The sequence below is a fragment of the Chelmon rostratus genome, chromosome 15, assembly GCF_017976325.1.
Source record: "Chelmon rostratus isolate fCheRos1 chromosome 15, fCheRos1.pri, whole genome shotgun sequence".
In the NCBI taxonomy this organism is placed as follows: Eukaryota; Metazoa; Chordata; class Actinopteri; order Chaetodontiformes; family Chaetodontidae; genus Chelmon; species Chelmon rostratus.
In genome coordinates this window covers 1022895-1034952 of record NC_055672.1, presented here as the reverse complement: position 1 = coordinate 1034952, position 12058 = coordinate 1022895, and the positions used below count along the sequence as shown (strand labels likewise).

Genomic DNA, 12058 nt, shown 5'->3' with positions numbered 1-12058 from the left:
ATTACTGCGCCGACAGCGACACCGTGAGGCCGAGAGGAGGAACTGCACACCTGTCCGCAAATAGTACAAATACTGTGATACAAGCAAAAGTCCTTTTTGATTTCACAGCAAAAATCACTGAAACCATCATCAATAGACGATCATTTCCTGTTAATCCACTAATCAATTAACCAATCATTTCAGATGTTCTTATATAAACTGTTGAAGTTCAGTTTATGACAAACTCTTCACACGTTTGTGTGTAAGAATCTTAATCTGTGAAGTAACTAAAGCTGTTGGCTAATGTAGTCGAGTACCTCAGAGTTGTATTTAAGTACATTAAGTCTCTGCTCGTGGCAACGAAGGAGGGAAGAAATAAGTATTTTTTTAAAGATCGTGACATATTTTAATGACTGGTTTCAATCCACACCCCTTTAAAACCCTCATCATCATGGAAGTGATTTACCACCTGTCAGGGGTCTGGACCCCTTCAGGAGGTCACATGCAGTACTCTAGTACTCTACACTCTGCTTCAGTGAAAGTACTAATACAGCAATAATACTTCGTGTTATACGTGGAGTCGTAAAAGTGTTTCTGTATCACAGCTGAAGCTTTAAAGGCTTCGGTTGGAAAGAAGATGAAACTGATCTAAACACACTCACTGTAGCCTCGGCGGCGACCCCCCCTCAGCCCAGACAGATGACCTTTGAACTCAGCATCTGCCTGAACTCTGAACAGTCACACACTGGATCAATAAATCAATAAATTGATGGCGTCTGCGCATGTTTCCACACAACATGCAAAGAACTCCGGCAGGAAGAAAAAGGTTCAGGAAGTCGACGATATAATGTGGAAATATTTAATTAAAACATTCAGTGCAATTCAATCAAATTAATGAGTTCGGTTCATGTCTGGATTTCTGTGGTTTTAACAATATTTTCCATCATCTTTAAATAAACACAGAGCAGAAATCTCACAGCGATCAATAAAATGAATGAGATTATCCGTTAATCAGAAAACGATGAATATAAATATCATTGTTCTCCTCTGATGTGCAGAAACATCAACAGAAAAACGAGGACGTTACGTCACATGTTTATGATTCACGGCTCGTCTGAATGACTCTCAAACACTTCAATCGACTTTAATTTCCCAAACTGAAGAAGTGTTTGAACTCCTGATTTCTCTCTAAAGTCTTAATCTGACTCATTATTTTTAATGATTGACTTATTGATCTGATTGAATGGAGGAGAGGATGAGTGTGAAGTTGTTTGGATTTGTTGCTCATTAATAAATGGAGTTCATTTCCAAAAACACCGACTCATTAAGCAAAGTTCATCTTTTAAAATCAGTAAAACACGGAGCGTCATCTCTGCCAGTGTCTCATCCTTCTGCTGCGAGAAACCTTTTCTGCTCCTAAATGTGACAAATCTGCTCGAATTCATCGGCTGTAAATCGTTTTCTTTGAGCGAGTGTCACTTTTCAGAGGTCGAGATCACATTCTGGAGTCGAACTCTTCAGATGAAGTCACTTCAAACAGTTTTAGCTCGGATTCTCACTGGAGGTGATGTAACGAGGACGCTAACCGTCAGACGTGGCTTCACGAGCCTCGACCCGAGCTGCTTTCGTGGAGACGGACTCTCTGATTGGACTCAAACTAACAGATTTCAGACAGACGCCTAATTCCATGTGTTGCACACAGATGTCTAATTTTTTGTCTTGACTATCCTCAGTGGGACTAATTTGACAACAAAGCGTGAACACAAACAGGGTCAAACTGCTGAAAATGTTCGTCCTCAGGAAGAATTGTGAGGACATTTTACTGTGAAAAACCTCCGTGAGGAGTGTAATAACACAAAAACCTCCAGTGTTCGCTGTGGCTGCTTCATGCTGCAGGACTCAGGACTTCTGCCAACTCATCAGGATCTGGATCTGGATCAGGATCATCGGTCACTGAGCTCTCTGAAAACTCCTTCCCCCCTCACCCTTATCAGCCATGTTTTCAACCTCTGTGTCATTTGATGCTTCTGGTCAGCTGGTGTCACTGACTGTTCCCATGGAAACATGGGTCAGCTGGTGTCACTGACTGTTCCCATGGAAACATGGGTCAGCTGGTGTCACTGACTGTTCCCATGGAAACATGGGTCAGCTGGTGTCACTGACTGTTGCCATGGAAACGCTGGTCAGCTGGTGTCACCGACTGTTGCCATGGAAACATGGGTTAGCTTTTGTCACCAACTGTTGCCATGGAAACACCCGTCAGCAGGTTTCCAGTCGGTGTCAGGAACCAAATCAAAGGGTATGAAGTCATTAAGTGACCTCGTCGTTCCTTCTGTATATTCAGGCTGTTTATTTGAGACGATGCTGCGTTTTGTAGTTTCTCATTTATCATCACTAACTTTCAGTCACAGGTTCGTTATTTTCTCGGAGGCACTTTGTGAACGTGTTAAATAAAAGCACGTAGTAAGTAAAAACGTAAGGCCGTTATGACACCCCCAGCATCTGCTTTGAGTAATAAACCTGATTATTTTAATATCAACGTCTGAAACTGTCTGAAGAAGCGTCACCTGCAGCGTGCGTCTCCCCAGGATGAAGGAGGCCGACTGAAGATGAGGAGGGGCCGCAGGTGTCGGCTGGACTCATGATCAATAAAACTATTTCTTCATGAAAAACTTCCTGAAGACGCCCCTCCTCGACTTGTCTTTGCTCGCGCTGTCTTCTGTTACCTGGGGGGTCACAGTGGGGGGGTCCTGGGTGTCGGGGGCTGGAGGAGGAGGCGCTCCAGGTGACTGGTTTTGACCGGTCTGCGGACCTGCAGTGCAGTGAGTTACAATCAGACATATTCACACAGATCACCTCGTTAGCTCGGTGGCACTGAACAACACGCTAACCTGCAGTCTGCTCTGCTGCCGTCACACCTGTGGTCCTGACCTCCCCCTCCTCAGGGTAGCTGTGTTTGTCGTAGTAAGTGTGGGGGGGCTTGGGAGGCGGTTGCCCCTCTGTGGATGACTGCCTCTCCAGACTCTCTGTTCTCCTGTCGGCTGGTTTGGTCGAATCATCCGGAGCCTCGGCCAACTTCTCTAAACTCAGGTTGACTGACGACGCTCTCCTGAACAACAAGGTGACAGTACAAAGACTATCACCCCCAACAGCTAACACATTCTAGCTAAAGAGCTGACATTGTCTTATGTTAGCTCAACAGGCAACAAGAAACGAAGAGAAATAATCAAGCAACAGGCCAACATCCATGTTGGCCATCTTCTGTCCTGAGATGAGAAGATGGACAGATGCTAAACTGAGCTTAGCATAAAGACTGGAAGCAAAGGGAAACCGCTAATTTCTTTTAGCTGGAGAGTCAACTTTACCTACCTCTGGCATGTTTCTGTGCTAACACACAGGTTTTAAATTGCTGTTCAAACAAACAATAAAAAATAACATCAATTTTGAAACTGTGTGTGTGACGAGCACAATAGCCATGCTAACGAAGCATTATAAGTTACAACATCGGCTAGCAGAGAAGTATTAAGTATTATTTTGACTGTTCAAATCTTACTTCTCCAAACTTCGGATCACAGACTTCAGTTGCTAATAAGCCAACATTTGTCAGCTAAAAAGCTAACATTATGTAGCTTGCTAGCCAACCAGCAACTGAAGGCGATATTAAAGGAAGATTCCTACATTTCAGGAAATCGTCATTAGTCATCTAATTAGAAGATGTTTAATCTCAGATTCAGTTTCACCTTTGTGTGCCTATTACAAAAACAGGTTCAGGCAACTTTTAGCCTAGCTTAGCATAAAGACTGAAAGCAGTGGGAAACTACAAGGCAATTTTTTATTTCATTTTCAGCTACAATAATCACATAAAACTTGTGAAATGTTGGTGGAACCGATGAATGTTGGGTCATGTTGTTATCAGCAGTGTTCTAAGAGCTAACGTTATCTAGCCTGCGAGCTAACCAGAAAGAGGAAAAACTGGGACAGATGAAAGGATAGTTCATCCCAGTTTCATATCCAAAACCTGGACGCAGGGGGGAACTACAGCCAAGCTACCACAACAACCACCTCTCAAAAGCTCCAAAGCTTCCAGATTTCAATGTTGCACCTTGTTAGCTAACAAGTCGCCCCTCCATCCTGCAGCCATTTCTGCTTCTACACCTAAAATAAACACATTCTGCTGCACAAATCATTTCATCAGTGTATTTTTGACTGCATTAGTCCTGTTGCCTCGGCTGTATATTTCATCTCCACGCTGCAAACCAAACCAGACCAGATGTAATGCACAGCAGCATGAACAGACCCGAGGCTGTGTCCTGTGCCACCACGTGTTTTTCCACCATTGTGTGCCGGCTGAATATAATTCACCTTGTCAAAGTATCTCATTAAAGAAAAATCCCGCTGGCAGGGAGTTTCATTTCTTTGGCCTCTCACCCACCTGAGAGGTGCCCGGCGTCCCCACAGCGCACAGTGTGAAAAGGTAGATGTGAAAGTCAAAGTCAAATTACCTGCCGCTGTTTGAAGGAAACCACTTCAGCCTGAAACTCCATCAAAACACTTCTGACTGACAGACGTCCTGTTTGACTCCACACCAGAAACCAGTCATGCCACGCTTTTGTATCAGCGGCATTCGTTTAATTTCATAAAACCATTGTGAGAAGTAAAATCCTCGAGACCGCGAGCACTTCAATCAACGCAGGAGTAACGAGGCCGCTGATGAGAATTAAAGAAAAAGCCCAAATATTGATGCATCAATACTTTCTCAGAACAGAATCGTGCTCGTAGAGGACTGGTGGTGAATGATTGATGTTTGATTAGTCTTTGATCACATATTTCCAGATATAAAACATGACCTTGATTTTATCCTGATATTTAATGTCATTCAAGTTATTTTGTGTTCAGACATCATGAAACAAACTCAGGATATTTTTCTTCTTCACAGACATGAATGAGGACTGTGTTGTTTTATACCTTCTGAACTGAGCTTTCAGCCACTTCACAAGAAAAAGGCATTATTTTATTTTTGGCAGTGCGCCGCTGCTCGTCTGATACTCTGACAGATGATCCCTGAACCGCAGACACACAACCGATGAACACCAACACGCTGAAAGAAACGTTCAGCATCAGGCTGACAGGCTGATACAGGTGGAGGCTGAGGAGGTGGAGGAGGGGACTCTGCTGGAAGACAACACGCAGAGCTCAGTGTTGGTGTAAAACAACCTCCACCTCTGCCAGATTTATTACAAACCACTTGGTTTTACGGACACAAACCTGCTCTCAGTGTATGAACAGGAACACAGGTGCTGCATCTGAGTGGCTGATTAAAGGATAACTTTCATTTTTTACAACCTGGACCTTATTTGTAGCATTAAATATGACCATTTACTCACCCAGACAACTTTGGTGGCATTTGGAGTCGTTTTGAAGAAATTAGCCCCAGAGGAGCGGCGCGTATATCCGTATAATGCGAGTACTCGGGGCATCCATGTGCAGCCTCTATATAACACATAATCTGCGGAAACTCGTTCATATTCCAATATTTTGGTGGCATGTTATCAACATCCGGCGTCTCTAGGCAACTACCTCTGACGTGGATGATGTCATTACCGAACGCCGGGCGCTGCGAGCAGCCAGCCACAACACGGCTGACTCTGCGGCGGTCGGCTACGAATACGCAATAACGAACCACAGCTGTGCCAAACTACAGCTAAACTAGCCGACCGCCGGCTCAGAGGGGAATAGCACCAGCATATCAGAACAAAATATTGGAATATGAACGAGTTTCCGCAGATTATGCGTTATATAGAGGCTGCGCATAGATGCCCCGAGTACTCGCATTATACGGATATACGCGCCGCTCCTCTGGGGCTAATTTCTTCAAAATGACTCCAAATGCCACCAAAGTTGTCTGGGTGAGTAAATGGGCGTATTTAATGCTACAAATAAGGTCCAGGTTGTAAAAAAAACAAAGTTATCATTTAATACTAACTGAATGCAGCACTTGTGGCAATGGAGTATTTTCACAGTGTAGGATTAGTATTTTTACTGAAGTAAAAGTAAACCACCACTGGTCTAAGAGAGTTCTCTCAGTGTAAAGTGTGTGTGTGTGTGTGTGTGTGTACCCTGAGTCGTCAGAGTCGCTGCTGGCAGATTCAGAGCAGTTCTGAAGCTTCTTCATCCAAAGCAGCTGCAGCTCCCTGCTGGACGCTGAGAACAGATACTGACTGCCGTCCTCCAGGCTGAAACACACACACACACACACACACACGCGCACACACGCACACGCACACACACAAACACACACACACACACGAACACACTCACATCACTGAAGTGTAGCTGACCATGTCGTGCTCCTTTGTTCAAAACCTACAAACTTTATTTTAAATTCTGGAGGAGACACAACGTTTTTTTTTACCAAACGTGTCTCTAAAATAAGGCAGCAGACATCTCTATCTGACAGTTCTGATGAAGATGAAGATGGATGAATGCTGTCTAAATGCTTCCCTCGGTGTAAATGCTGCATGTTATCATCATGTTATTGGCTGGAATGGATATCTGAGACGTTCAGCTCACTCACATCACTTTGATGGTGTGCTCCTTCCTCCTGTAGTGAACGTTCTCCCTGCAAACAGCTCCAACCATGCTGACAGGAGGCCACCTAGAGGTCTTCTGCGGAAACACAACACACGCCACCGTTTCCACCCTCAGCGTTTCATTTGCTGCTGAGTCTGTCTGTTGTTTGACGGCTTCTGAAATCAGACTGCACTGAACTCGGTTTAAAATCAGAGCTGGCTGATGAAGCTGGTTTCCTGTGAGGAGACGGTTTCACTTCAATGTGACTCTGAGCCGAAACGACACCAGTGAGGTGAACAAAGCATTCATGTCTCATGTCCACATTGAAGCGGCACTGTGTTTATTTCCTGGACGTTTCTCGTACCTGTGCAGCAGCTGCTCGGTCTTTGAACAGGCTGAGGGTCTCTCCCTCCAGAACAGCAAACACCTCCTCCCAGTGCTCCAGACCCTGCAGCAGCCAATCACAGACAGACAAGACACACCTGTCAGCCAGCGCCCACCGACAGTCACCATGCACGTGCAGCTGCGTCGGCGGTAAAGGCCGTGATGCCCGTTTCTGCCTGATCATGACGGTACAAGCAGCAGGAAAATGAAAGCAGCTCACACACCACATGTGATGATGATGATGATGATGAAGGACACACGCTGCTGCCTCAAAGGGAAAACACTGTGGTCACTTTCATTTACTGCTTTTACTATTTTCTCTTGTGGAAAAATCAGCTGTGTTGCACATTTTCAGCATCGAACTGACTGAACAGACATCAGCTGCAGCGTTCGCATGGCTCTGTGTGTGTGTGTGTGTGTCATTGACTTTAGATAAGACTTTATTAATCTCACTGTTACAGAAGCTCTTTAGAAAATGCCGGGGGGGGGGGAGTAAAGAATTTAAAATAAGGTATCCCAAACTTGGGATTCAGCAGAACCAGGATTCTTTAATGTGTTTCTGTCCTTGTTAAAGTCAGGCTCATGCTCTAAAGTTGTTTCCAGGCTATATAATGGTATTCTACTATCTAAACAGGGTGACACAAACCATATTAGAAATAAATGGGAAAAAGAAGAAATTTACTTATTTCAACTGAAAGCTGGGAAAAGATCTGCAAATTACAATGGACGATCTCAAGTTCCAACACATGGAGGGAATTTTGTAGGAAGAACATTGTTCGATTTTTTGTGACTCCTGCCCAGAAAAAACATCAGGGTAGTGGAGGCACCTGCTGGAGACTCTGTGGGACAAATAATGCAAATCACTACCATATTTTCTGGGACTGTCCAGTGATCAAATCATTCTGGGAGCAGCTGAGTGAACATATCAATAATATTTTTACTAAAAAAATTGTAAGTTTGAAGCTCTGTACTTAGGAGACATTTCAGTTGATAACTGGACCCGGAAAGATAACAAACTGCTGTTAATGCTTTTGGCTGCAGGCAAAAAGACGATCACTAGAAACTGGTTAAAGCCCGAAGCACCTACAATTGAAGAATGGATCAATATTGTACAGGATATTTACACATTGGAGAAACTGACATTCACCCTCAAAGGCCAAAGGGAATCTTTTTTCAAGATCTGGTCAAAATGGACAGAATATATAAAACCTGTAATCTCTGTGAATATGAAAGGTTGTCATGCCATACATTCCTGTATTGGTTTGTGTTAACATACACACTTTAATGTGTTTTTTTCTTCTTCTTCTTTTCCTGATGTGAATAATTGGAGGGGTTCCCTCACTCCCGCCCGCATGCTGTAATTGTTCTGTTACGTTATTAAAAACCTGGATTAGCATTTAACGATCCTGCATCCACAACGCTGATGTGGACATTAAATTGTATCCAGAAGTGAAGCTCTGTACTATCTGCTTTTCCAAATAAAAAGTTGAATTTAAAAAAGTAATAATAATAAGGTATCCCATGTACAATGGGATGTTGTCAGCAGTTTAGTTTTATAATGGAGGTCTATGGGCAACACGATTTTTAGCTGCAGGTGATTTTTTTTTTTGTTGCAACCAGCAGAAGCCGGTTTGAATATTTGTTGACATCATAATTTATGTTCATTCTTTTTATTCATGCGTTTATGTTTGTTCTTTCATCTCTTTTGTACTTTTTTGTTGTTTCGCCTCTGAAAGCTTTACTTTAGTTCGATTTCGACTTGACGTGAATCTTTTTAAATTCGGCTCGTTTGTTTGAGGGACATCCGTTGACATCTCTCACCTTGTTTCCTCCTTGTTTCAGTTTGATCTCCAGCGTGCCCTCCATTCTGATTGGCTGCACTGCTGTTACCTGACAGGTGTGAGAGAATCAGTCAGTGCTCAGTCATGAAGAAGTGACGTCAGTTCACTTGACCTGCGTGACAGTTTTTACCTCCGGCGTGGAGCTGGGGAGGCGGAGTTCCTCCTCTGGCAGGTCTAACTGTTGCTGTGGAGGAGACGGAGGCAGCTCCTTTGTTGGAGGAGCAGCGGTTTCTAGCTCCTCCGTTGTGATTGCTGCAGCAGCCGGGGAGTAAGGTGGTGTAACCTGACTTTCAGCAGGTGGAGATGCAGAAGTTGAAGGCGGTGCTGATTCGGGGGTGGAAGCTCTCTCTGCGACAGGTGGAGGTGGCGGTTCAGTGGGAGGAACCAGCTCTTTGATTAGTGGAGGCGGGTCAGGTGGTGCGGTGGGCTTCCTGGGTGGCTCAGAGCGGCGTCTGACCCCCCGCTCTGTGGACAGGATTCTGGGCTTTGGAGCCAGAGGAGGTTTGGTTTTGGGACGGTGGACTTTAGATGATGAAGAGACGGAGGTTTCAGGGGACAAGCGAGGTTTGGGGGAGGTGGGTGGAGGTGATGGAGGACGTTTTGGGGAGGAGGAGTCAGTTGAAGCTCTGAGGGGGGTCAAGTCTGAGTGGCTGGTTTGACCTCTCCGGGGGTTTACAGTCGGGCTGGAGGCGGGACTAGCAGGGGGACTGTCGGCTTCTTCTTCTGCCTCCCATTTCTGAGGCTTCCTGCTGGTGCTGAAGCTTCTCCTCCAGTCTGAGTGAGGGTGGAGATACGGGCTGGGTGGTGTACTAACGAAGGCTGAGAGACTGGATTTCTTATCCAGCGCAGTGGGTCTGATTGTTCTGTCGGTCCTCCTGCCACTGCTGACTCGACGGACGAGGTCTCTGGAGGAAGAGGTCTGCGCCGTCTTTAGATCTGATGGTTTGCTCCTCAGGGACGAGACTCTGGCTGGAGGTTTTCTGTCCTCAGGGTCCACGTTGCCCTGGAGACCCCGTCTCTTCTCCCTCTGAGAAGAAAAAGACAACTTTCATACAAAGATAAAAAAGTGTTCAGTCTTCTTCTTTTGTTAAGTTACCAACCTGAGTCTTCTTCTTCTGTAGTGCGATGAAGCGGTCACTCTGGGCCTGGATCATGGCCTCCAAGTCCTCCTGCCTCTTCAGGAGCTCCATAACATCTGACACAGAGTCCTGGAGGAACCAAAACAACCACCGTGTTTCAGCTAAGACGGCCCTGATGGTACATGGTCTGAATGGATTCTGAGACTGTGACACTTGCTGAAGTGTTTCTGAGTCCAGGTATTAATCTCTTTATCCAATCACGTGTTGACCAAGTCTTGACCCTTGCTCCATCCTCGCTGTGAACCACTGAGCCTTTCAATCATGATACTATCACCTGTTACCAATCTACCTGTTCACCTGGTCAGTGTCTTTGTGTCTATCCCTGCTCCCCTGAGGAGGGGGAGTTATGGGTTTGAAAACACCTGAACTAGACGTACCCCTCAGCTGTCAGTGACCACAAAGTCTTTGAACGGTGACCCTATCGTGGTCTGGACCTACCCCGTAGTCCTCAGCCGTCAGTGTGCTTTCATAGGAGTTCAGCCAGCGCTCCGCCTGCTCCAGCTCCCTCTGCAGGAGTGAAATCTCCTGCCCCTCCTCATACAGGAACCTGGTTTCCTCCCAAACCTTCTCCACCCGCACCTCCAGCTCCTCCAGCTCACAGACACGCTCCTCCACCTAAGAGGATGATGAAAAACGATAGAGAGGAAGATCATTAGCAACTGTTAGCAGACGATCCCCTTTGAGATTTCAGATCCTCGGGTTCACCTCTTGAGACATGAAGTTTCCTTCCTCTATCAGGCTCCTCCCCTCCTCCTTCACGGCCTGTGATTTGCTGAGCTGTCGGTCAATCTGGACGCGGTACTCCTCGTGCTTTTTGATGAGCTGCTCCAGGTCAGTTCCCTCCACACTCAGCGCCTCCCCTCGTACCAGAGACAGCATCTCCCTCAGCCAGGCCCTGAGACACAGGACAGACATCTGGATGTGTCTTTTTCCAGCTAAGACACCAAACTGCTGCAGCCACAGAATGATCATCATCGATGAGAAGAGGACAACGTAACGTGAACTTAAAAGGACATTGACACAAAGTGGAGAGAACCTACATGAGCTCAGTCCAGCGGGACAAGTATCTCTGCACGTCTTCAGCCTGGCCCAGTCTGGCACGGCGTTGGTAGGCCTTGTCCTGGATGCTTGTCCAGCAGGCCTCCAGCTCCTCCAGCCTCTGAGTCACAGAAGTTCTGGACTGAGGCTGCCGTCTGCTCAGAGCCCGACCCTCCTCTCGGCTCCTGTTGGCCTCCTCAGAGATCAGAACCAGGTCCCTCTGATAGCAGACATCAACATAAGTCAGTAAACTGCTGACGTGCTGATGAGCCCGAAGCTCCTCAAACGAAACTGGACTGAAGGCACGAACTCAACGGTGGCACCGGCTGAATCATGAGCTTATTGCATTCAGAACGGGTACTGCACTTTAGTACAACTTTGAGATACCTGTACTTGAGCATTTTCTTCTCGTGCTACTCTGGGGGAAATATAGTACTTTTTACTTCACTGCATTTATCTGACAGCTGCAGTTAATTTGCAGATTTTCATATAAAATCTCACGTTTTATTATAAATTTAACAGTTTGAACGAGTGCAGCTGAAACGATCATAGATCCCCCTCCAGGAAAGGGTCCGTCCTGCCTGCTGGGTGTTTCCTACCTCCAGCGCTTCGTGTTGTCTCAGCAGGGTCTGGATGGAGTGCAGGTCCTGGTCCTCTGAGTCCAGCACAGCCTCCTTCTCGGCCATCCAGCCCTTCAGCTCGTCCACATCGTGATGAAACTGGTGAATCTCTCTGGCGGCCTGCAGACTCTGGAGGGACACGGGACAGACCGTCACCCTCAGCTCTGTCCTGGGTATCACATCTCCGTGTGTTACGCACCGTCTCCTGTGTTGTACCTGTTCTCTGGTCCTGATGCTGCTGTTGACTTCATCCCACAGCCTGCTGAGGGCGTCGTCCCTCCTCCGGGCCTGCCGGTCCTGCTGCAGCCCCCTGCCCAGCTGCTGCACCGAGGTCAGCCGGCTCCGACCCAGACCGGACATCTCTGACACCAGCACCTCCAACTTCTTCTGAAGGACCTGCGGAGGGAGGGACGACAAGGGAGGAACAAGAGGAGGATGAGGACGGAGGTCTGAGCTGCCAGTTCCAAAAGATGGTTTGGTTTTTAGT

At 46.4% G+C, this 12058-nt stretch overlaps 1 protein-coding gene across 1 annotated transcript in view; it reads right to left on the bottom strand.

The window, feature by feature from the left end:
• Positions 1 to 2633: 2633 nt before the first annotated feature.
• The window catches only part of sptbn5 (spectrin, beta, non-erythrocytic 5), a 51331-nt gene continuing 41906 nt past the window's right edge, over positions 2634 to 12058 (bottom strand). The window contains 13 exon segments of the mRNA XM_041953975.1: positions 2634 to 2791; positions 2898 to 3088; positions 6096 to 6212; positions 6554 to 6645; positions 6914 to 6997; positions 8755 to 8823; positions 8905 to 9801; positions 9875 to 9982; positions 10352 to 10528; positions 10619 to 10808; positions 10954 to 11171; positions 11551 to 11700; positions 11788 to 11967. Of these exon segments, the coding sequence (XP_041809909.1) occupies positions 2634 to 2791; positions 2898 to 3088; positions 6096 to 6212; positions 6554 to 6645; positions 6914 to 6997; positions 8755 to 8823; positions 8905 to 9801; positions 9875 to 9982; positions 10352 to 10528; positions 10619 to 10808; positions 10954 to 11171; positions 11551 to 11700; positions 11788 to 11967 (2631 nt within the window).